Source organism: Lutra lutra, chromosome 4 (assembly GCF_902655055.1).
Source record: "Lutra lutra chromosome 4, mLutLut1.2, whole genome shotgun sequence".
In the NCBI taxonomy this organism is placed as follows: domain Eukaryota; kingdom Metazoa; phylum Chordata; class Mammalia; order Carnivora; family Mustelidae; genus Lutra; species Lutra lutra.
The window spans coordinates 170,982,873-171,008,660 of NC_062281.1; the positions used below are offsets into that span (position 1 = coordinate 170,982,873).

The 25,788-nt window shown below is 39.2% G+C and overlaps 1 protein-coding gene across 8 annotated transcripts in view; it reads left to right on the plus strand.

Moving 5' to 3' along the window:
* Window positions 1–2,759: 2,759 nt before the first annotated feature.
* The window catches only part of ZMYM6 (zinc finger MYM-type containing 6), a 44,574-nt gene continuing 21,545 nt past the window's right edge, over window positions 2,760–25,788 (plus strand). The window contains exons 1-11 of one of the 8 annotated variants that reach the window (XM_047727425.1): window positions 3,066–3,120; window positions 3,264–3,347; window positions 4,236–4,402; window positions 4,998–5,069; window positions 14,516–14,600; window positions 15,460–15,709; window positions 18,950–19,124; window positions 19,223–19,414; window positions 23,708–23,858; window positions 24,508–24,623; window positions 25,421–25,714. In XM_047727425.1, coding sequence (XP_047583381.1) covers window positions 4,310–4,402; window positions 4,998–5,069; window positions 14,516–14,600; window positions 15,460–15,709; window positions 18,950–19,124; window positions 19,223–19,414; window positions 23,708–23,858; window positions 24,508–24,623; window positions 25,421–25,714 — 1,428 coding nt within the window. In that variant the 5' untranslated portion in view covers window positions 3,066–3,120; window positions 3,264–3,347; window positions 4,236–4,309. Of the gene's footprint in view, window positions 2,926–3,011; window positions 3,775–4,235; window positions 4,403–4,997; window positions 5,070–14,515; window positions 14,601–15,459; window positions 15,710–18,949; window positions 19,125–19,222; window positions 19,415–23,707; window positions 23,859–24,507; window positions 24,624–25,420; window positions 25,715–25,788 lie in introns of those variants that run through there. The other 7 variants (XM_047727426.1, XM_047727427.1, XM_047727422.1 and 4 more) reach the window with 7 other exon arrangements.

The following is a 25,788-nucleotide window of genomic DNA, read 5'->3' on the forward strand; positions in this document are numbered from 1 at the left end:
AATCAAGGTATCAGTGGAGCTGCCTTCTCTCTGAAATCTGAATGGGAGAGTTCTTCCTTGGCTCTTCTAGCTTCTGCTTTTACCATTAATCCTTGGCATTCCTTGGCTTGCAGCTGCAGTACTTCAATTTCTGCCTCAATTGTCACCTGGTGTCCTTTCCACAAGTGTCTGACTCTATGTCTCCTTTCTTTATAAGGACATGAGTTAGTAAGGGTCAACCTTACTCCAATATGACTTCATCTTAACTAATTATGTTTCCTGAGGTCACCATATCTCAAATACAAATTCTCCAAGACAGGTCTATAGCTCCAGTGCAATACTAAACAAAATTCTGGCTCAGTCTAAAATATGTGAGGAAAATTTGGTCACATTTGGCGAGCAGAACCTAAAATTTATATGGGGGTACCTGGCTAGCTCAGTCAGTGAAGCAGATGACTCTTGATCTCAGGGTTCTGAGCTTGAACCCCACTTTGGGTGTAGAGATTATTTAAAAAGAAAACCTTAAAAAAATAAAATTTATATGGGGCACCTGGGTGGCTCAGTGGGTTAAGCCTCTGCCTTTGGCTCAGGTCATGATCTCCAGTCCTGGGATCGAGCCCCGCATCGGGCTCTCTGCTCAGCGGGGAGCCTGCTTCCCCTCTCTCTCTCTGCCTGGCTCTTTGCCTACTTGTGATCTCTGTCTGTCAAATAAATAAATAAAATCTTTTTTTTAAAAAGATTTTATTTGTTTATTTGACAGACAGAGATCACAAGTAGCCAGAGAGGCAGGCAGGCAGAGAGGAGGAAGCAGGCTTCCTGCCGAGCAGGAAGCCTGATGTGGGGCTCGATCCCAAGACCCTGGGATCATGACCTGAGCTGAAGGCAGAAGCTTTAACCCACTGAGCCACCCAGGTGCCCCTAAATAAATAAAATCTTAAAAAAAATAAAATTTATATGAATATGCAAAGGACCAAGAAGAGCCAAGACAATCTTGAAGAACATAATGGGAATGAAGACTTATTTCTACCAGATACCAAGATTTACTATAATGCTTACAGAAATTAAGACAGTGTGATATTTCCACAAAGAGAGATAAAATAAATAGATTATATAGTCCTGAAGTAAATCCACACATTTATAGGCAACTTATTTATGCATAGGTGACAATATGGAACAATAGGAGAAAGGACAAACTTTCAAAAATAATACTTAATCAATTTAACATTCATATGTAAAAAATGAAACCTGACTTACCTCACACCATACACAAATCCCCACTTCGAGTAGATTGCAGAGCTAAATGAGAAAGACAAAGTAATTACAATCCCAGAAATTAATTAGGATCTTTGGTAGGAAAACATTTCTTAACAGGACACAAGACACACTAAGCATAAAGGTCTTTTATGTTTGTTAAAGACATCCATAATAAAGTGGAAATGCTGGCCACTGAGTGGGAGAAGATATTTACAATACATATATTCAACGAAGGACTCATACCTAGAATATATGTCCATAATAAAATGGCAGACAACCCATACAAAAATGGGTAAGATACTTGAACAGGTACTTCATAAAAGCATATCCAGGTATCCAAACATAAAAACGGGCTCAATCTCATCAGAAATTTGGGAAATGCAAATTAAAACCAAAATGAGGGGGTACCTGGCTGGCTTAGTTGGTGTAAAGAGAGACTCTTGATCTCTGGGTGGTGAGTTTGGGCCCCATTTTGGTTGTATATATTACTTTAAAATAAAATCTTAGGGGCACCTGGGTGGCTCAGTTGGTTGGGCAACTGCCTTCAGCTTGGGTCATGATCCAGGAGTCCCGGGATTGAGTCCCACATCCTGCTGCCAGCTCCACTGGGAGTTTACTTCTCCCTCTGATCTTCTCCCCTCTCATGCTCTCTCTTTCTCTCAAATAAATAAATAAAATCTTAAAAAAATAAAATAAAATCTTAAAAAGCCAAAAACAAACAAAAAACCCCATAATGAGATACCACTATACGCCCACCAGAATGGTTAAAATTAAAAAGATGTACAGTGGTAGTTATTGGCAAGGATATGGGGCAATTGGATCTCTCATAGATGGCTGGTGGGAGTGCCACTGAAAAACCACTTTCTAAAATTTCTTGACGTTATCCACTTAAGTTTTAGATATAGATAGGAAGCACATTCATTGCTGCGTATAAACCTAGCATATGTGCAACAAAAGATGGGAAAGTTCACAGCAGCATTATGCCTAATAGCCCAAACCTGAAATATCGCAAATGTACATCAATAATAGATAAATTGTAGCATATTCATAAAAAGGAATATTACACAGCAGTCACAAATCAAAAAACAATTCTGAATGAAAAATACTGAATCTTGGCTTTGAGCAAGTTAATCTATTCATTTACATCTCTGAGATGAAAACTGTACCTCTTGGGGTTGTGCTGAGGATTTAGTGGAATGATGCATGCCGAGTGTTTTAGCAAGCCCCTGGCTTAATAAATGTCAGCCATTACTTATTCCTACGTTCCTTAGTAGGCTATCTTTCTGGAAATGGGAATTAAAGAATAATGCAGACTATTTATAGTGCTAATGCCCCCAACTTTCTGCCCCAAATCCTTTTTAAATTTTCTTTCTTTCTTTCTTTTTCTTTTCTTTCTTTTTTTTTTTTTTTATCTTTTCACCCTTGGGTTTTGGTCTCTTTAAGAAGTCAACCATAACTTGAGGAAAACGGAATCCTGGGAAGATCCACTCAGCTCAGGTCCAGAGCATGACGGGAAAAGAAGGGGCGGAGACCAGGGCTGCGCACGCGCGGTTGGCCGAGTGTTGCGTTGCGATGGTTCAGGCGGAAGAATTCCAATAAGAGAAAATAAACCTCGTCCCGTCGCGGGGAGCCTTGGGTCCTAGTCCTCTTTACCCACCCGGCGCTCCCCGGAAGCAGGGAGGCAACTGGCAGGTGAGAGTCGCCGGTGGCGGCTGCAGGGGCTGCGCGGGGCGGGGCGGGGCTGCGGGCGCGCCACGTGACGAGGCGGGCACGGGGCGGGGGCGGTGCCGGGAGGGCTGCGCGGCTACGCCGTGCGGATTTCGCCGCAGGAACGTGGTGATGGGGATTTGCGGGTCGCGTTCTCTCCATCGGATACAACGTTGCCCCGTTCGTACTCGGTGACGGGCGCGGGGGTTATTGGTGGGGACGAGACGTTCGCAGCGATACCATACACGAAGGAGGGATGAGCACCCGTAGATTGTTATAACTGTGGCAAGTGGTCAGAAGTTCTCATCTCTTCTTCCCCACAGGCTTTTCCACCAGTTGCCCATTTCCATGCCTGGCTTGACTATTTGGATAAGGACAACTTTGGGGGAGCTTCCTTTTTGCCTCAGGTTTAGTACGTTTACTCTTAGGGGAGGGGAAATTTGCTGGATAGCTAATAGAGTTTCTTGTTTACAGGGAAGCTTTTGAGAAGCAGAGCTCAGAGGGGCTTATTCGTGGGCATGGCCCCCCAGGGAGACCCTGGAAGGTGCAGGTGGTCCACTTTAAACAAGGGCGTAGCTTTTGTTCACTGATGGTGGCATCTGGAACTCTCATCTATCGTTAGGCCGAGAAATGGGGCCCTTATGGAGGCTTCCAGTAAAGGCTGGGTTAGAGGTAGGGGTGTGGAGCTTGGTGTGCCTCACTTTGAGAAATTAAAGCTGAGGTGGGCTTCCAAGTACTGATTCTCCCGGAGTCAGGAATTGTACTTCCGAGTTCTTTCCCCTTAGTGCTTGGTAACTTCTTCCCACATCTTGGCCAGCTGGTCTGATTCCCTTTGTAAGTTTCCACATTTGAGAAGCCAAAGTGTTTGTCTTTAAAGTTATTAGAGAGGGGGGATCTTTTTCCAGAAGACTTTTCTTATTTATTTATTTTTAGAGAGGGAGGGGGAGGGACAGAGGAAAAGAGGGAGAGACTCTTGGGCAGGCTCCACATGCAGCTCTGAGCCCTTGGAGTCAGAGTGGGGTTCTATCCCAGGACCCTGAGATCATGACCTGAGCGAAGTCAAGGGTTGGGTGCTTAACTGATCCTCCTGGGTGGCCCCAGAAGACTTTTCTTACGCGAAGATAACTATTAGAAGAGCAGAAGGCAGTAAGAGGGGTAATAGTTATGGTCTCAGAAGAGTTGATTTTCAAAGGCTCTGAAGCCTGTGCTCAATACAAAGCTTTTAATATAGATAAACATGAAGGAGAAAAGAAAAGGAATAAACCTGAGTACCAATCCTTTATGTTGTATTTTAGGAGTCCAGCTATCCTTTATCAAGAAGAAATCTGTTAGTTTTAGACTGGGGAATTCCTTTACATAAAAAATTAGAATGAAAGAACCTTTGGATGGTGAATGTGGCAAAGCAATGGCACCACAGCAGGGGCTTCTGGACAAAATTAAAGAAGAACCTGACAATGCTCAAGTAAGCATTTCATTTCATTTAAAAATTTTTTTTTATTCTTTTCTAACTGGTGAACAGATTTTTAGTTAGGCAGTTTCTGGCTTGTATGTTAAAACAACCCCAATTTTTTCCCCATTAGATGAGTAAATTAGTTTTTCTCCTCTTTAAATGAGAAAAGATCTTGGTAACCGTATATTTTTTCTTGTAAAAAGAAAGTAAAATGTATTATCGTTTTTCTATACTTGGTAACTTTTTTTTTTTTTTTTAAATTCTCTTGGATCTGACAGTAGTTTCCTTTCATTCTGTAAGTATTTGTGTTCTATTCTATGCCAGGGGATTGAGGAGTCAGTTTATCCCTCCCCTCACTGAGCTTGTAGGTTAGTAGGGAAGATAGATATTACACAAGTAATTGATCAAATAATATGTATAATTGCAAACTATGACAAGTGCTATGCAAGAAAAGCCTAAAATGGGGAATCTGATCTAGTTTTGGTTGGGGGCAGAGGCTGAGTAGGGAAGGCTTCCCCGAGGGAAGGATCTTTAAGCTGAATTATGAAGAATGAATTGACTGGGCAAAGATATGGAGAGCGTTCCAGACAGAGGTATCTGTGTATAGGAAAGTCCTGAGTTGGAAAGGTGGGTGGTTCTTTTGAAGAACTGCAAGACCAGTGAGCCTGGAACAGAAAAGGTATGAAAATAGCGATGATGGTAATGTCAATCATAAGAACAACACTAATAGATAGTGTTTATATATAAACATGTATATATTATATCATAATAATTTGTGATACTATAAATATTAACTTATTGATATTTATATGTGCTTAGATTATTCCAGGTACCATTCTCACAACCATATTATTATCCCCATTTTACAGATGAGGAAACCAAAGTACAAAGAAGTCAAGCAGTTTACCAGGGATCATAGCTCATAAATGGCAGACTAGATTCAAATCCAGGCCGTTACCCTGTTTCTAGGATGAGGCTCTGTAGATAGTTTGAGGCCAGATTATGCAGGACTTTGGGACCATGTTATGAATTTTGGTCTTTCTGGGAGGACTCAGTGGGAAGAGAGCAGTGGGAAGAGATGGCAGGATTTTAAGTGGGAGGGTAAGATAAACGTGTTCAGAAAGATCATCTAGGTACCCTTAGGGACCCAGATAAGAAATCTGTGGCGATCACAATAGAGACATGGTTAGTTGTTTTGGCAAAGAATGATTTTTTTTTCTTGCACAGTTCTTTTTTTTTTTTTTTTTTAATTAACATATAATGTATTATTTGCTCCAGGGGTACAGGTCTGTGAATCATCAGTCTTCACAATTCACAGCACTCACCATAGCACATACCCTTCCCAATGTCATAACCCAGCCACCCTCTATCCCTCCCCTTTCACACTCCAGCAACCCTGTTTGTTTCCTGTGGTTTATCTCCCTCCCAGGTCCCATCTTGTTTCATTTTTTCCCTCCCTAACCCCCATGACCCCCTGCCCTGCATCTCAAAATCCTCGTATCAGAGAGATCATGTGATAGTTGTCTTTCTCTGATTGACTTATTTCACTTAGCATAATACCCTCTAGTTCCATCCAGGTCGTTCTTGCACAATTCTTTTGCTTGATACTCTTGAGTTACTGCATAAGCAAACTAATAATACTAAAAATATAAATAATATAATAACAAAATAATAAATAATAATGGTAATATTTTATTTCTCATACCATCTCAAAGGCAGTATTATTCCAGGACAGGGATGCCAAATAGGTTTTGTCTCGTTCATCAACTCTATGTCTCCTAGAGTGCTGTGCTAAGAAGCATCTGAGGTAGTGTCTACAGGATGTGGGGTGGGGGCTGATGGCATCCATGACATTTAATTTGCCCCCAGATGGTAAATACTTCTTCTTCTTCCAGAAGTAACCATTTGTTTGCCAAGTTTTGTGGATTCTACCTCTGAAGTATTTACTGTCTGTCTTTTCATCCCTATTTCATTTTTTCTCATTTGAATTTTTATAACAATTTCCTACTCATCCTTTTTCCTTCAGTCACATTCCCCAGCAAAACACAGTGTACTGATGCTACTGTATTTCTGCAGATCTGATGACATCTCTCCCTTTAAAGCCCTGGTCTCCTCATGTGTGATAAACATGAGTTTATCACATGTAACATCCAAACTATCCATGTTTTGGTGTTTTTGTCTTCAGTATCATTGGTCATCCTTTCCACCTTTTCAAATCTATTTACCTGCAAACTATCTGCAATTTACTTGAAGTCATATTCTGTTGAGTTTTGTTTTCTTGCCTTTGCACATGCCATTTCTTCTGCCTGTGGTGTTCTAAACTAGGTAACTTGGCAAAAATTTTTCTCCTCTTTGGGATACACTATAACAGTTGGTCACTTGGGTAGAATTAATCATTCTCTTTTATTCTGTTGTATATTGCTTTCACTTTTGCTGTGGCATCTACAGGTCAATGAATTTTGTTTTCCCATCCAAGTACTAACCAGGCCCGACTCTGCTTAGCTTCCAAGATCAGACGAGATCGGGCGCGTTCAGGGTGGTATGGCCGTAGACTGAATTTTGTTTTCATGCAGAGTCTGGAATCCTCAATTTTTAGTGCAATGACTGGCTGAAGGTACAAGCTCAATAATGGAAATAAAAGAACCTGTGTTTCACAGATGAGGAAAGTGGGCCTAAAGGGACAAGGAACTTCCCCAGAGTCCCATGGCAAAGTTGGAATACAAAACCAGTTTTTAAAAATTCTAGATCCAAGTTTTTTTTTCATGATGCCTTATCTCTAATATATAAATTTAACAAATATTGTGTTATGAGTTGAATGTTCTTTCTGAATATTAAAATTATAATAATGAAAATCCCTCTACAGCTTACATTTTATTTCTTTTAAGATTTAATTAATTTATTTATTTGAGAGAGAGTGAGGGAGTGAGCTGGGTTGGGGGAAAGAGCTGAGGGAGAGCGACAAGCGGACCCCTTGCTGAGTGCAGAGCCCAAGACCCTGAGATCATGACCTGAGCTGAAATCAAGAGTTGGACGCTTAACCAACTGAGCCACCCAAGTGCCCCAACAGCTTACATTTTATCTATTTTATTATTGTTATTATTTTTTTTAGATTTTATCTATTTATTTGTCAGAGAGAGCACACACAAGTGGGGGAACAGCAGGCAGAGGGAGAAGCAGGCTTCCCACTAAGCAAGGAGCCCAGTACAGGACTTGATCCCAGGACCCTGGGATCATGACCAGAGCTGAAGGCAGACACTTAACCAATGAGCCTCCTAGGCATCCCAATGGCTCACATTTTAAATTTAAATAGATTGGGCCAACTCTGTTCTCTTTGGTTTGTATTAATGCTACTCAAGGTGAATAGGCTATAATTTTTTTCATAATTGAGAGGGCAGGCTATGATAGAAAAGCCAATTAAACAAATAGTGTATGATGTTTTCCATGTTGCATTTGAATATTGGAAAATGGGAAGCAAGAAATAAAAAATGTTTAATGAAATGATGTAAAATGAAGTGATTACCACTAATTTATATGGAAAATTTTTCGAGCATTACTAGATTAAGCCTTTGTGATAACTTTGTGATACCTTTGTGATACTAACAGAGGCACAAAATAAGCCAAGATAAAGCACTGATGCTCACATAGTTCAGAGCTGTAGCAGCTGAAATGGTAGACGCTGAGGGGCTGAGTGTGCTTCCTGGGAAAGGAGCTTGGTGGAGCTGCTCTCACTTCTTGCTTCTTGGGATGCACGCTGCCTCTGTAATTGCTTGCTGCAAAACAAAGCTGAAGGCTGTTTTTGCTTTTTGCCCTTTCTCATAAAAGCAGAAATCTTCAGATTTCTCTTGGTTAGCAAAAGCAGGTACTAGTGTCTTTTGCGAAAGTGAAGTGGCACTACATGAACTTCTGACAAGTGGGGAATACCTCTACTAAGAGTCTGTTCTGGATACTCAAGTTACAGTTTAGCTGTCATTCGTTCCTTGAGTTTTTAATTCCTGCTTACTGTAAATTTCATAGTACTTGTTCAACATTGTTGTAAGTAGTTTACCTATATTAATCCATTTGATGCGCACGGCCCTAGGAGTTAGATACTATTACTCTTCCTGCTTTACCCATGAAGATGCTGAGACACAGAGAGTAACTTGTTAAAGGTCACACAACTAGTACATGGTTGAACCCAAGCAGTCTGGTTCAAGATCCCAAAACGTTCCCCAGGATACTGCAGGCTAAGTTGGGTTAGTTATTTTGTCTACAGAAGAGCTACAAAGATGAAAGGACAGTACTTTTACTGTCAAGGGAATTGATACTGTTAAGGGGGAGATGTGGGAATAAGAGGTAATTATTTATTGAGTGCACCTCACCAAAAGCTATGCTAATCATGTCTTGTGCATTCTCATTTAAATTCTACAACCATAGGAGGGATGTATCTTTATCCCGTTTTACAAATGAGGGAACTGAAAAAAATGAGGGAACTGAGGAAAAGAAAGGTTGGTAATTTACCAAATTCAAAGGCAGCAACAGAGTTGGCATAGGAACTGGCTTCAAACTTGTATTCTTTCTGTTGTTTTGTGCCGCCTCTGTACAGATACAAAGTCACAGTATTATGTAAATATTGTAACAGCAAATTGTGTAAGGTATATTGGGAATCTTATGGGAAGGAGCCCTTGAGTCTGTTGAATCTGAGGAACGGAAGGCTTCAAGGCAACACTTGAATCGTGACAGTTGATGTTTTCAGGCAGAGAAGATAGTATATGCCAAGTCACGGAGAGGTGAGAGAATGTGGTATATTTAGTGGTTGAGTATTTCAACAACAACGAAGAAAAGAAAAGAGAATAGATTTAAAATATTTAGGTAGAGTTGATCAAACTTAAAGATAGCATATGAGGTATGTGGGTCAAGGAGGAGTCCCTAGAATACTTAGAAGTTTCTGTCCTCAGTAAGTTAAATTTTTGATGATACTGCTTACTGAGGGGCAAGGAACGGGATTTGGGGGGAAATAATAAGTGCAGTTTGGGATCTGTTTAAGAGGCTAGTGGGACATTCAACTGGTAACTTGCACTGGGAGGCATCTGCATATATGGATATGGCATTTAGAGATTTGAAAGGTATTTACCTGTAGGTGTAGTGTTGTCAGATAAAATACAGAATGCCTAGGTAAATTTGACTATCAGGTTACTGTGATTTTTTTTTAAAGATTTATTTATTTATTTGAGAGAGAAAGAGAAAAAAATGTGAGCTTGGGGGAGGGGCAGAGGGAGAGGGAGAGGGAGAGAGAGTCCCAAGCAGATTCTGCACTGAGCTCAGAGTCCAACATGGGGCTTGATCTCACAACCGTAAGATCACAGCCTGAGCAGAAACCAAGACTCAGGAAGGCCTAACCCAACTGCATCACCCAGGCACCCCAATAGTGATTATTTTTTAATATAAGTATGTTATATGCAATACTTGGGACATACTTTACTAAAAAAGTATTTGTTGTTTATCTGAAATTCAAATTTGACTAGGCTTTTATATTTTTATTTGCTAAATCTGGTAGTCCTATATAGGTGATAGTTGAAGTTATGAATGTGGATGAGATCTTTCAGGGAGCAAAAGTTGAGGAGAGAAGAGCTCCAGATAGAAAATTAGAAAATGGACTAATTTAGGGCTTCAGAGGGGCTTCATAGTAGTCCCCCCAATCAGCAGCCTCAGCATTTTCTGGACACTTGTGAAAAATTTGTATTTTTGGACCCTGCTGCAGACCTCCTGAGCTAGAAACTCTGGAGTGGAAGCCCAACATTCTGTTACTTTTTTTTTTTTTTTAAAGATTTTATCTGAGAGAGAGAGAGAGAGAGAGCACTTGAGAGAGAACGAGATCACAAGCAGGAGGGAGGGGTAGAGGGAGAAGCAGACTCCCTGGTGAGCAAGGAGCCATGTGGGCCCAGGACTCCAGGATCATGACCTGAGCTGAAGGCAGATGCTTAACTGACTGGGCCACCCAGGCGCCCAAGAATCTATGTCTTTTTTTTTTTTTTTAAAGATTTTATTTATTTATTTGTCAGAGAGAGAGAGAGAGATCACAAGTAGGCAGAGAGGCAGACAGAGACAGAGGGAGAAGCAGGTTCCCTGCTGAGCAAGGAGCCTGATATGGGACTCGATCCCAGGACGCTGGGATCATGACCTGAGCCGAAGGCAGCCGCTTAACCAACTGAGCCACCCAGGCGTCCCCCAAGAATCTATGTCTTAACAAGACCTTTAGGGGCTTTTGATGCCACTGAATTTGGGAACCATTGACTTTAGGGCTGAATATAAGATCAATGAAGGGTGATAAGACATAGTAATGAATTAAAGTAACAGAACCAGAAGACAATGAAATGGAATCATTGGCAGTGTCAGATATATCTGAGAAGCCATGTAAGATAAAACCTAAAAATAATGTTTATTGGGTTAAGCAACAGCAAGGTGATTGCTTAATCTTAAAACAGTTTCAGTTGGGGCTGCCTGGCTGGGTCAGTTGGAAGAGCATGCCACTCTTGGTCTTAGGGTCATGAGTTTGAGCCCCATGTTGGGAGTGGAGATTACTTAAATATATAAATATAAAACAAAACACCAGTTTCCGTTGAAACAGCAGCCTGACAGCATTGGGTTCAGGAGGTAATCAAAGTAAGGAAGTAGGGAAATAATTTTTTAAATTTTTCTTTTCTTTTTCTCTGGCTGGTTGGAAGGGCAGAGAAGAGGGCAGTAGTTCCTTAGGAAATAGATTTCTCATAAACTGAGAGAAAAAAACCAACATGGAGGTGGTGAGGGGCTGAAGACAAATGTCGGTGATATGCAGTGCTGAAAGAGGGGAGAGGCAGAGGGATCCCAAATGCAAGTACTGTTTTTAGTTATGGTTAAGAAGATTGCTTTTTCCTGTAACATAGGAGGAGAGTTTGTTGATCAATTTATAGGCATGGTGGAGGAGAGAATCAGGGTGTTAAGGGAGTTCTTAGTTGTTTCTTTTTTTTTCTTGGTACAGTTGAAATATCAGGGAGCAGGAAATTTATAGGGTTGATTTATTAGTGGTGAAGGTTTGGAACAGTTACTTTGTAAATCAAAAGGGACATTTAACAGGCTTATTAGAAAAATATTAGAGATTGAGTTGATGATAAGGCAGAGTAGTTTTATATTGATTCTTTCTGGTAAATTAAAGGAGGGTGTATCTAGATTACTTTTAACTTCTTTTTGCAAGTGCCAATAAATATTGTTATTTAAGGGGCGCCTGGGTGGCTCAGTGGGTTAAAGCCTCTGCCTTCAGCTCAGGTCATGATCCCAGGGTTCTGGGATCAAGCCCCGTAGCTGGCTCTCCGCTCAGCGGGGAGCCTGCTTCCTCCTCTCTCTCTCTGCCTGCCTCTCTGCCTACTTGTGATCTCTGCCTGTCAAATAAATAATAAATAAAATCTTTAAAAAAAAATATTGTTATTTAAGTATAATGTTTAAGAATATCCACTTGGATTCATTTATTCAATGAATATTTATTTATTTATTTATTTATTATTATTTTTTTAAAGATTTTATTTATTCATTTGACAGAGAGAGTGAGAGAGATTACAAGTAGGCAGAGTGGCAGGCAGAGAGAGGAGGAAGCAGGCTCACTGCTGAGCAGAGAGCCTGATGTGGGCCTCGATCCCAGGATCCTGAGATCATGACCTGAGCCGAAGGCAGAGGCTTAACCCACTGAGCCACCCAGGCGCCCCAATGAATATTTATTTAATGCCATAATTATGAAAATAATAAAAGCTAGAATTTTTGTGTGTAAGTTATGCTTACCTTTTGGTTTATCTGTAAGGTATAATGCTATAAACTGCATTTGTAATAAATCATTTATCCCCCCTAATGGCAATATGGATTAGATAATATATTTTATAGATAAGGAAATTGAAACTGGAAGAGATTAAGTAACTTGTTTGAGCCAAGATCACATCTGTTTCTACCTGCTGTCAGAACCCATAGCCTTCTTGTCAGGTTATGTTGATTGTGCCAAGGTGGGAAAACAGATATGGTCCCTGTCCTTAATGGGCATGGTCCTTTTGTGTCTGTGGAGGAAAGAGGAAGGGTATTAGACATAGTAAATTATCACTCAAATAAATAGGAGATGATGTATTGTGATAGGTGCAATGAGTGAAAGGAAATGGGAGACTATAGCAGGAGGATTTCTTTTTCAGTGGGGTCTGGGGTTTGAATTCATTGTAGTAATTTTTAAAAATTTAATTTAGTTTAATTTAATTTAATTTTTCAAAAGATTTTATTTGTCAGAGAAAGAGCACAAGCAGGGGGAGTGGCAGGCAGAAGGAGAAGCAGGCTCCCTCCTGAGCAAGGAGCCCATGTGGGACTCCATCCCAGGATCCTGGGATCATGACCTGAGCCAAAGGCAGATGCTTAACTAACTGAGCCACCCAGGCATTCCCATTATAGTAATTAAAAAATATATATATTTATTTATGAGAGAGAGAAAGAGAGGGAGGGAGTACATTTGAGAGGTAGGGAGTGAGAAGAGGGGCAGGTGGAAAGGGAGAGTGAGTCCTGAGCAAACTATCTGTTTAGTGCAAGCCCAATGCAGGACTTGATCTTATGACCCTGAGATCAGGACCTGAGCTGAAATCAAGAGTTGGATGCTTAACCAACAGCGCCACGCAGGCGCCCCTATAGTAATTTTTTTAATATTGTATTTATACATCTATGAGGGAGATAGCATGGGTTTTGGAACAGAGAGACCTAGATTTGATTCCCTTCTGTGCACTTAATGTGTCTGTGACCTTGGACAAATTGCTGAACCATCTACCTCTAAGCTTCACTTTCCTCATCTATAAAAAAGATACCATATCATAGTTCTGCCTGATTGGCAGCAGCTCATTTGGGATCATAATGTATACTATGGGAAGTGGTAAATTAATGCAGTCGTACTTAGTCTTTGGCATGTATTAGTCCAGTGCAATTTCTAAAGTAACTTTGGGAGCTGACCCATCAGTCATTTATTTTGCGAAATAAAGAGATATTAAAAATACAACTACTAGGGCACCTGGGTGGCTCAGTGGGTTAAAGCATCTGCCTTTGGCTCAAGTCATGATCCCAGGGTCCTGGGATCGAGCCCCGCATCAGGCTCTCCGCTCAGCAGGAGCCTGCTTCTCCCCCTCTCTCTGCCTGCCTCTCTGCTTACTTGTGATCTCTGTCTTGTCAAATAAACTAATAAATCTTTAAGAAAAAATACAACTACTGTTTATATCACCATTGTTTCAGAAAATAAGACTATTTCTTTAACTTTTTATTTTGAAATATGTATTTAACACCAAAAAAAAAAAAATGTAGGATGGTTGTGATCTCAAAATAAAGAACAGTATTTTTCAAAATAGATATATGTATTTTTAAAATTTTGTTTTATGATTATATTTTCTTTTTTTTTTTTAAGATTTTATTTATTTATTTGGCAGAGAGAAATCACAAGCAGGCAGAGAGGCAGGCAGAGAGGCAGGCAGAGAGACAGGAGGAAGCAGGCTCCCTGCTGAGCAGAGAGCCCGATGCGGGACTCGATCCCAGGACTCCGAGATCATGACCGGAGCCGAAGGCAGCGGCTTAACCCACTGAGCCACCCAGGCGCCCCTGATTATATTTTATCTTAAAGCATTTTAAAGAATGTATGATTAGGATAAATCTGATTTAGCCTGTGATGATTTTATATATAATGAACAGATTGCATTGAAATTCTTTTGTCTTTTCTGCCATTAACAGATATGACCGTTTGTAAGTCTGTTGGCTAAAATTACTAATTGGATCCAATCTCTGAATCATTCAGATTTAATTTTATTTATTGCTCCCTTATAAACACAGTCTAAAAAAAAGGTAGTGTTCAACATTGAAATAGCTGTGTATGCCTCCTGTATATGAGATTATATTTGAAAAATGGTTACAACTGTCATGAAAGATTTTCCAGTTCTGAAAGGTCCTTTTTGTGAGGATTAAATCTAATCTAATAACTTATAAATTTTGACTTTTGAGGTATTTGTGAAGGTGATTATGATTAGAATATAGAAGAGTTATGACAGTATAATTCTTTGCTTGAATTTCTAGTTTATTTAGATACTGTATTCATTTCTCTTTTTTTTTTTCTTTAAGGAGTATGGATATGCCCCAAAGCCAAAAACTCAAGAAAGTGAACTGAAAATCAGTGCTGTGTTTTCTGTTGGTGATAGTCCTCTTGGTAAGAAATAAAATTGTATAAGTTAAAATTATGATTAATATTATGATTAATAATGTTACATAATATATATTGTTATGTTCTTACTAGTAGAATTGAAGGAAAATGCCTCCTTTTGTAAGTCATTTTTTCCTTAAGATAAATCAGTACTTTTTTTTTTTTTTAAAGATTTTATTTATTTATTTGACAGAGCTCACTAGCAGACAGAGAAAGAGAGAGGAGGAACAGGCTCCCTGCTGAGCAGAGAGCCCGATGTGGGGCTCGATCCCAGGACCCTGGGATCATGACCTGAGCTGAAAGCAGAGGCTTTAACCCACTGAGCCACCCAGGCGCCCCTAAAGCAGTACTTTTTGAACTGGGTAGCTGGTCTTAACATTTTAAAAAGTGGAATAGAGGGGCACCTGGCTGCTCAGTCAGTGGAGTGTGTGACCCTTGATCTCAGGGTCGTGAGTTTGAGCCCCACGTTTGGTGTGGAGATTAGTTAAAATTTTAAACAAACTACATATATATATATGTATATGTATGTATGTATGAAGAGATAAAAAGTGGGATTAGAATAAGATATTAAAGTATGATGCATATAGTAAGGAAACATAATTTCATGGAACTGCTGTTTCAGTTATTAAATTTTACACACATAGACATACACACAGATGTATGTGTCTCCTGAGTTATAATGTGAAATACAGTTCTTACTATGGGTTATGGTTAAAAAAGTTTGAAAACCCCTGTTTTAGAGTGTTTATTGCCTCATTAATATTGGGTTTCAAGACTGAGAATTTATCCAAAAAAATGGAGAATGCGTATTTTTTTGTGTCGATACTAAAACTGTTCCCCCCCCCCTTTTTTTTTGTATTTGTAGCCCAGCAGTTGACCCCAGGCTTTCAGTTTTCTCTTGCATCATCTGGCCCAAACATATTGCTTCCTTTGGTTCCAGCCGTAGCTATTCAGGTTTTTTGTTCTGGTTGTAAAAAAATGCTTCATAAAGGGCAAACTGCATATCATAAGACAGGATCTACTCAGCTCTTTTGCTCCACGCGATGCATCACTGGATATTCTTCATCTGTCTGCATACCACCTCCTCCCAAGAAAACCTGCACAAACTGTTCAAAGTATAAAATTTTTAATTACATCCCTTTTTACTCTATATCTTTTTAGTGTGTATATAGTTTAGCTCAAATATGCTATTGTTAACAAAAGAACCAAAAATGCTATTGCTACTTTAAATCTCTTTAGCATGTTTCTATGGAAATATTTAGCTGATTGAGAAATTTGCAAATTCTCAAGTTTTGTGATGTTAGATAAGAAACTTGGTGTCAAAAGTGTCATCTAAACCAGTTTTCTATCTCTTTAAGCTTAAATTTTACTGTGAAAAATAAACCAATTGTGGAAATTGTAGGAGTACTCATGTATCCTGTAATTGTGGACAACAACGATTCACAACTATTTATTATCTTGAAAGTTATTGAAGTATAGAATAAAATAACAGTCTTATTATATAAGTTATTTAATTCTTTAGAAGGTAAAGTCTAAATGGTTACAAAAGTAATATGTTTATATCTAAAATATCTTTGTAAGTTTTTGTTGGAGGTTATTTTTGCTTTATAGTCACACAGGTGCAGAGAAAGAAAAAAATAGCAACCAAGCCACGTAAATTTCTTTCTCTATGTTAGTATGTTTGAAAAATTTGGCATGTTCTGCCTACTTCTGTGTTAGTGTAGTTCTTGGAATACATTGTATTGTCAGTAATCATTAATGTAGAGTGAAAAAAGTTAAGATCTTGGTTTGATTATGGCTCTAATGCCTTACTAGCTATATGATGTTGGGTCTGGATTTTTAACTTTCCTAAGCCTCAGTTTCTTTGTCAGTAAACAGTATCTACTTCCTCAGATTTTATTTTATTTTATTTTATTTTATTTTATTTTTTTAAGATTTTATTTATTTATTTGACAGAGAGATCACAAGTAGGCAGAGAGAGAGAGAGAGAGAGAGAGAGGAGGAAGCAGGCTCTCTGAGGAAGCAGAGCAGAGAGCCCGATGCGGGACTCGATCCCAGGACCCTGAGATCATGACCTGAGCTGAAGGCAGAGGCTTAACCCACTGAGCCACCCAGGCGCCCCTACTTCCTCAGATTTTAATGAAACAGTGTTATCCCAAGGCTTAGCACATAGCAAATGCTTAATAAGTGGGATCCTATTATTTTTAATAATAAAATTATTATTATGTATATTAACAGAATTTATAGGATCCTATTTTTTTCTTTGGAGATAGATGACAGTTTCTTTGTCTTCTTAGGTGTTGGGCTTATATATCTAAAAGTAGATCTTGTTAAAATGGAAATCTCCAACTAAAAGAGGAATTTAAAGATATTTTACATAAATATTCAAATTTAGTTCTGTTCTAAAATGTCCTTTTAATACCTTAAACTCTTCTATACATTCTCAAACTGATCTGAAAGGGCAAATTTAGTTTTCGGTTTCTAGATACTATGTTTCAACATATAAATATCAAAATAAAATGAATTAAATTTTAAAGGACATAGCACAACTTATACATCCAAATGCATATTATTCTCTTAAAAATAGTCACTCTTGTCAGACACATTTTACCACAGTGCTGCTCTTATTAAAAAATTTTTTTGATTTCTTGATTAGGCATTGCATTCAGAGCCTATGAAACATTCTTTTAGACAAAGTTAGGTGACAAATCTATCTTTATACCATGATTTTTGCAAATTGCCAAAAGTTGTTTGATGCCTTTATCAGTTGACTATCGTAGACGAATTCAGCTGAGTCATACTCTTAAACATGATATTTGACTATAACATTGAAAAGTTGTTCTTAGGGTTCTTATAAATAAAAGAGAAATTAGAAAAATGTTGGAGCCATGTTTTTGGAAGATGTATTTTTTTTTAAGATAAATGTTAAGGTGTAAGTTTCATTTGGATGCATAAGATTTAGAATGCATTTGTATTTATGTGCACAGATTTCCATTAAAAAAGTCATTCTCATTGGTTTACATATATGTATATTATACCACTGGGAGATTTGCATTATTAAATAACATTCTTTATTGCTTTGTTTTTAGTAGAAAAATCACTTTTAAAAATTAATAACTTCACCCATGTGTAAGCATATCCAGTTGGTTTCCAAGATTCACTGTCCTATTTTTAAGGTTAGGTGAGTTTTAGAAAATTAAAGTACCTTGTTGTTATTACTATTCTTTGATAGTTTACCATGGAACAGTTCTGTATAATAAAGGCACAGGATGGGAGGCAGAATAGTGGAATGGTTAACTCCACGGACTGTGGAATCAGACTGCCTAGAGTTTGTATTCTGGCTTCACTGCTTACCAGCTATGTGACCTTGACAAACTATTTAACCTTTCTGATTTGGTCTCCTCATGTGTAAAGGGGCAATTGTAATAATACTTAACTCACAGAATTTTTCTGATAATTAAGTTGGATAATTTGAATAAAGAGAACAATGTCTGGTACATACTATAACTCAATACACATTACAGTATAAAATATTATTGCCATTGTATTCTTTATGGCCTCTCCTAGTACTTCTAATGAATGACCATTTACTTTAGTTTTTTACACTGGTCAGAAAAATGGCAATACTTAGCCTTTGTTTTTACTGTCAGTGGTTATTACCGCAATGAACTCTTACAAAATAACTTGAGTTTTACAGAACGACTCAATTATTTGTGCTCCTTCTGTCTTATTCTTAATTCCATCTGTCCTCTGCTACCAAACTCTTAATAGCTCTTTTATCTGTTTTCTTGCTCTCTTCATTTATAGTTAAGTTTTATATATCATGCTAACTTTTTATATTAATCTTTGGTAATTCATCTGTTTCCCAGATCTTTCATTTGAATTAAAAAATCCCAAAACATGTCATTCCTTGTCTCACTCATGTTTCCACTCTTGGCAGCTGCTGACTAGTAAGAGGACAAGTGTTTTGTGGTGTGGAGTTGTGGGATGGCCACTTGTTCCATTGGCTCCAGTGGATGAAACTTGGTTGGAGCTGGAAGCCTCACTGTTTTTGTCATGAACATCTGGCTGGATATATTTTAAACATAATTTTCCCTTAACACATCCATAAATTAGGTATCATAAACCCATGTTATGCATGAAAAATTGAGAGAATAATTACTTCACTCATTGTCACTCAGCTAAGTAACAGAACTAGTCATCAAACTCAGGTTTCTAGAAGCCTTATCCTAGGCCAGCTGTTTTTTCCTATGCAGTAGCTGCCCTTCATAAATACAGTTATTTGAGCTCACAGGGAGGAAGAAATTACAGTTATGAAGAACACATTTCATTTTGCCTTTGTTATTTATTTTTAGAGACATTTTAAATCCAAAGGACGTGATCACAACCCGATTTGAAAATTCCTCTCCTAGCAAAGATTTCTGCAGCCAATCATGTCTTTCTTCTTATGAGCTAAAGAAAAAACCTGTTGTCACCATTTATACCAATAGCATTTCAACCAAGTGCAGTATATGTCAGAAGAATGCTGATGTAAGTCACATTGTGCCTTTATTGGGACTCTACTCAAAGACCTGAGATTTTTAATTGGCTTTGCTGATTTTGGATGTGTATGTGTTTTTATTTCCTAGATTCGATTTGAAGTTAAATATCAAAATGTGGTGCATGGTCTTTGTAGTGATGCCTGTTTTTCAAAATTTCACTCCGCCAACAACCTCACCATGAACTGTTGCGAGAACTGTGGAAGCTACTGCTATAGTAGCTCTGGCCCGTGCCAGTCCCAGAAGGTTTTTAGTTCCACAAGTGTCACAGCATATAAGCAGGTATGAAGATCCGTCTGTCACACATAGGTAGGCTTGCTCCTTCCAGGGTGGCCCTGCAGGGATCAAATGCAAAATAAACAAGATCAGTTGATCTTGGTGTATGAGTTCCCCTGCAGAAAAGTGGGATCGATTCGGTTGTGTAAGTGTTGATTATGGTAGTGAGATGATACAGGCGAACCAGATTATGGTCAGGAATTCACAAACAGAATTTCATGTTTTGCTAAGAATCTGAAATATTTTGTGATATATTGATAAGTGAAGAAAGCCCCATATTATTGTAAATAAACTGACTATAGATGATAAAATCATTGGATTTAAGCATATCTTTTCCTTTTAGAAAATACAATTTTTGGGGTTCCTGGGTGTCTCGGTTAAGCATCTGCCTTCAGCTCAGGACATGATCTTAGGGTCCTAGGATCAAGCCCTACATCAGGCTCCCTGCTCAGCAGGGAATCAGCTTCTCCCTCTCCCTTGGCCTGTCTTCCCAACTTATGTAATCTCTTTCTCTGAAATAAATAAAATCTTAAAAAAAAAAAAGAATATATTTTAAAATCTGTTTTGGAATGAATTATAATTATTTTGGCACATCCCTTATCAGACTACTTTAGCTAATTTTTTTTTTTAAGATTTTTATTTATTTATTTGTCAGAGAGAGAGCACAAGCAGGCAGAGTGGCAGGCAGAGGCAGAGAGAGAAGCAGGCTCCCTCCCTGCTGGACAAGGAGCCTGATGCAGGACTCGATCCCAGGACCCCGATCATGACCTGAGCTGAAGGCAGTGGCTTAACCGACTGAGCCACCCAGGCGTCCCTACTTTAGCTAATTTTTATTTGTTGTAATGCATAATGGATTCATTTGGTTACTAAGTAGATCAATTTGTGTTAATTATTGCAGAATGATTTGAAATCTCTAGGGGTGCCTGGGTGGTTCAGTCAGTTGAACAGCTGCCTTTGGCTCAAGTCATGATCTCAGGGTCCTGGGATTGAGCGCTACATTGGCTCCCTGCTCAGTGGGGAGCCTGCTTCCTCTGCCGCTCCCCCTGCTTGTGCTCTCTCACTCTCAAATAAATAGATAAAATCTTTTAAAAAATTGCTGTGCTTAAGAAAATCTTTAAAAAGTTATTTTTCTAGGGGCGCCTGGGTGGCTCAGTGGGTTACAGCCTCTGCCTTCGGCTCAGGTCATGATCCCAGGGTCCTGGGATCGAGCCCCGCATCGGGCTCTCTGCTCCGCAGGGAGCCTGCTTCCTCCTCTCTCTCTCTCTGCCTGCCTCTCTGCCTGCTTGTGATCTCTACCTGTCAAATAAATAAATAAAATCTTTTTTTTTTTTTAAAGATTTTATTTATTTATTTGACAGACAGAGATCACAAGCAGGCAGAGAGGCAGGCAGAGAGAGAGAGAGAGGAGGAAGCAGGCTCCCTGCGGAGCAGAGAGCCCGATGCGGGGCTCGATCCCAGGACCCTGGGATCATGACCTGAGCCGAAGGCAGAGGCTGTAACCCACTGAGCCACCCAGGCGCCCCTAAATAAATAAAATCTTTAAAAAAAAAAAGGTTATTTTTCTAAAAAAGGGTATAAATGATAATTAAACATTTTTTTTCAGTTAGCAAATTTGATTTATTTTTAACTTCTCTGAGCAGTTGGAAGTGGACATTCATCTTTGGAAGTTTCCCTTTTCTAGGAATGACCAGTTTTGGCAGTTAGGTTACTTTTTCCTCAAGAATAAAATTTGTGTTATTTTTATATATGGGACCCAAAAATCCGTTCTTTTTTTTTTTTTTTAAGATTGTATTTATTGGGGCACCTGGGTGGCTAAGTAGGTTAAGCCTCTGCCTTCGCCTCAGGTCATGATCCCAAGGTCCTGGGATCGAGCCCCGCATCAGGCTCTCTGCTCAGCAGGGAGCCTGCTTCCCTCTCTCTCTGCCTGCGTCTCTGCCTACTTGTGATCGCTGTCTGTGAAATAAATAAATAAATAAATCTTAAAAAAAAAAAAAGATTGTATTTATTTGAGAGAGGAGGAGTGAGAGAGAGCAGGAGAGAAGGGAGGGTCAGAGGGAGAAACAGACTCCTGGCTGAGCAGGGAGCCTGATGTAGCACCCGATCCCGGGACTCCAGGATCATGGCAGGAGCCTAAGGCAGCTGGTCAGCTGACTAAGCCACCCAGGTACCTGCAAAAATCCATTCTGTTCCTTATTTTGTTGCTGGTATTATACTCTGTCAACTGCATAAATGACTTTCTTCTTTTACCAGAAAGATTATGTAGTGAAACTTCAGAAATTATATTTTCCTACTTTTTAATTCCCTATATAACTTATTTTTTTAAATTTAAATTCAATTAATTAACATATAGTGTATTATTAGTTTCAGAGGTAGAATTCAGTAATTTATTTGACTTATATAATACCCAGTGCTCATTACATCATGTGCCCTCCTTAAAGTCCATCATCCAATTACCCCATCCTCCTGCCCCCCACCCCTCCAGCAACCCTCAGTTTCTTTTTTTTTTTTTTTTAAATTTATTTGACAGAGACACAGCAAGAGAGGGAGCACAAACGGGAGAGTGGGAGAGGGAGAAGTAGGCTTCCCGCTGAGCAGGGAGCCAGATGTGGGGCTTAATTCTAGGACCTTGGGATCAGGACCTGAGCCAAAGGCAGATACTTAATGACTGAGCCACACAGGCGCCCCAACCCTCAGTTTGTTTCTTATGATTATGAGTCTGTTATGGTTTGTTTCCCTCTCTGATTTGTCTTATTTTCCCTCCCTTCCCCTGTCATCCACCATTTTGTTTCTTAAATTCCACGTACAAAGGAGATCATTTAATTGTCTTTGTCTGATTGACTTATTTCACTTAGCATAATACCCTCTAGTTCCATCCATGTCATTGCAGATGGCAAGATTTCATTTTTTTGATGGCTGAATAGTATTCTGTTGTACACACACACACACACACACACACCCCTTTATCCATTCATATGTTGATGGACATCTGTCTGGGCTCTTTCCATAGGTTGGCTATTGTGGACATTGCTGCTATAAACACTGGTGTGCAGGTGCTTCTTTGGATCATTACTTTTGTGTCTTTGGGATAAATGCCTACTCCATATAACTTCTTTTTTTTTTTTTAAAGATTTTATTTATTTATTTGACAGAGATCACAAGTAGGCAGAGAGGCAGACAGAGACAGAGAGGAAGGGAAGCAGGCTCCCTGCTGAGCAGAGAGCCCGACGTGGGGCTCGATCCCAGGACCCTGGGATCACGAGCCGAGCCACCCAGGCGCCCCTCCATATAACTTCTTATTGAGAGACTTTATGTTGTGTCAGTGACAGTATAGTGTAATGGTTAGTCTGGAACTTTGGATAGAGATGAAATGTTTCATCTCCCACTTTTCTGTTTGTTAATTGAAATAAAATTAACCTTTTTGTTAATATAATTTCTTAAAGTATCTCACTTTGTTGTTGAAAGGATTCTATGATACAGTATATAAGTTATTTAGTATAGGGCCTAGCTCATGGTAAGCACTGAATAAATAATAATATTGGTAATTTATATAAATGTTAGCCATCAATATTATTGTTTCTTAAAACAAGTAAAGTTACAGGCAGATTTTATTATGAACTCAGCTTGAAAAACAGATAATTCTGTAAGATCTTCTAATATACATTGAACATCATCTCTTTCCTCCTGCTAAAGAGCCTTATTGGTTAAGTAACCTTTTTTTTTTTTTTTTAAAGATTTTATTTATTTATTTGACAGAGAGAAATCACAAGTAGGCAGAGAGGCAGGCAGAGAGAGAGGAGGAAGCAGGCTCCCCGCTGAGCAGAAAGCCCGATGCGGGGCTTGAACCCAGGACCTGGGATCATGACCTGAGCCTAAGGCAGCGGCTTAACCCACTGAGCCACCCAGGCGCCCCTGGTTAAGTAACCTTAATGGTCGTAGGTTATCTTCCAGATTGATGTCCATGATCTGCTGAGGATGACTCTTTGGTTCATGGATTACATGGTCATCCTTGATTATTTGTAATGAGAAAAGTACATTACAAATACCAAATTCATTACTTTTAATGTGTTTTATTGTTAATATACATGAGTAGTTACTAATTTTCTTCAGTTTACATTTTATCATTGTCTGAAAGAACTTATTTTTCCCACATCCCAACTTTCAGAAAAATCTATAGAGTGGCCTCGTAGTCACGTTCAAATATTTCAGCCAATGGCAGCCTTTGTAGGTAGTGTTTCTTTTTTCTTACACAACTTGTATGTTTGTGCTAGGTATCTAAATGTTATTTTATTTTCTTGATAGAATTCAGCCCAAACTCCTCCGTATGCCTTGGGGAAATCGTTGAGGCCCTCAGCTGAAATGATTGAGACTACCAATGACTCAGGAAAAACTGAGCTTTTCTGCTCTATTAATTGCTTATCTGCTTACAGAGTTAAGACAGTTATTTCTTCAGGTAATGTTTAAAATTCAATAAATTTATAGATTTAGTAACTATTGAAGAACATTGTAGCTGCTTTTCTTTCATTTTTTTACAAACGGAATTTATCTATGTGGTTAAATTAAGACTCAAGATTTAGTTTCAGAGAACTCATTTTTTTTTTTTTTAAAGATTTTATTTATTTTTATTTGTTAGAGAGAGAGCATGAGCACAGGCACACAGAGTGGTGGGCAGAGGCAGAGGGAGAAGCAGGCTCCCCGCTGAGCAAGGAGCCCGATGTGGGACTCGATCCCAGGACGCTGGGATCATGACCTGAGCCGAAGGCAGCCGCTTAACCAACTGAGCCACCCAGGCGTCCCCAGAGAACTCATTTTTAATTGAAAATAGTTTTTAACTGATTTTTTTATTGAGGTTATTTATTTTGTAGTTTCTGTATGAAAAGAAAGACCAGGAAAAAATAAAAAACAAAACAAAAACTTGTAAGTTCCAAATTTTTGTGTAAGTAGGACTTCACTGTGATTAGTTGCAGTTAGCATAGATTATTGTAAAGTTCCTTTATTTTGGTTTTATATATTACTGAGTATTTTTTAATCCTTCTAGTATACTTTTGGATCATTTGTTCATCATGTAGCTTAGTCATTGGTTTTTATTTTTTGTTACCAAGGTGTCCAGGTTTCATGTCATAGCTGTAAAACCTCAGCAATCCCTCAATATCATCTAGCCATGTCCAATGGAACTATATACAGCTTCTGCAGCTCTAGTTGTGTGGTGGCTTTCCAGGTATGATCTAAAGTAGTATTTTACCCCTGAGCTTCTCTTAGGCATTGCTCTATGGCAGTATGTTAACTGCTGAAGGTCTGTATTTATAAAAGGTTAAGTTAGAAAAAAATTCTGTTCAACTCTGGTCCCCGAAGTCATTTCTGCAAAATGTCTCAGCCAGTTACTGAGCCTCAGTGCCGTCTTCCTTATCCAGGGTCCTTACTTAAACTACTCTTCCCTCCCACTGTTGCCCTTGGTTCTCTCCCTTTCAAAAGGATGGATACTAAGATATGGTTCAGGTAGGTGCTGTGGTGTCTCTTCCTCTCATCCTGGGCCAAATACATAATGACTACTGGCATGAAGGGTAAGCCTCCATTTACTTGTCCCATTTGTTCCTCACTCCCTGAAAAGATGGAGAGAGTAGAGTTTAGTTACCCTCTTGGGTGGCCCTGATACAGTGTCCCTGGTACCAGGGCAAAAGAGATCACTGGTGGCCACTATGCTTTTCATGGCCATCAGAGGCTGGTTGCCAGTGGGAAGGGTATTTTGGGGGAAGGAAGAGGTCTGCTTTAATTTGTTAGAGCCCTATATTAGAGGTGTCCGAGAAGCCCAAATTCCAGTCCTTAACCTTACAATATTACATTTTTCAGTCCTTCTATTCTGGAAGTATGCCATTTAAACTCTTTCTGTGAACTGCTTTATAAAGTGTCAAGGAAATATTTGTGGGGGCATTAATTTATTAAAACAAGAAAATGAAAATTACCCAACTCACATTACTGCTCAGTCACTAAACTTTTGCCTTATTTGTGTTCTTTCAGAATGTATTTAACAAGCCCAAAGGAACAAACTCTTCAGCGGCGCCCCCGTCTCAGGGCCAAGTGGTTGTAAGCCCACCCTCTGGGTCAGCAGTGTCAGCTGCAGGAGGTAATGCCTCTGCCAGTTCCGGTTCCAGTCCCACTGGCTCCATCAGCAGCTCTGCCTCTGGCACAGCCGGTTTCCGGCCTCTTGCTGCCACATCCCAGCAAGTTGCTGTAGCTCGGACACTTGTTAAACTCAAGTGTCAACACTGTAGCCATCTGTTTGCCACAAAACCAGAACTCCTTTTCTACAAGGTAAAGAGAAATCATGAAAGGGATGGAATATAAACGTATCCATCAGAAGCATTTGTCTTTTCATCTTTGATAGT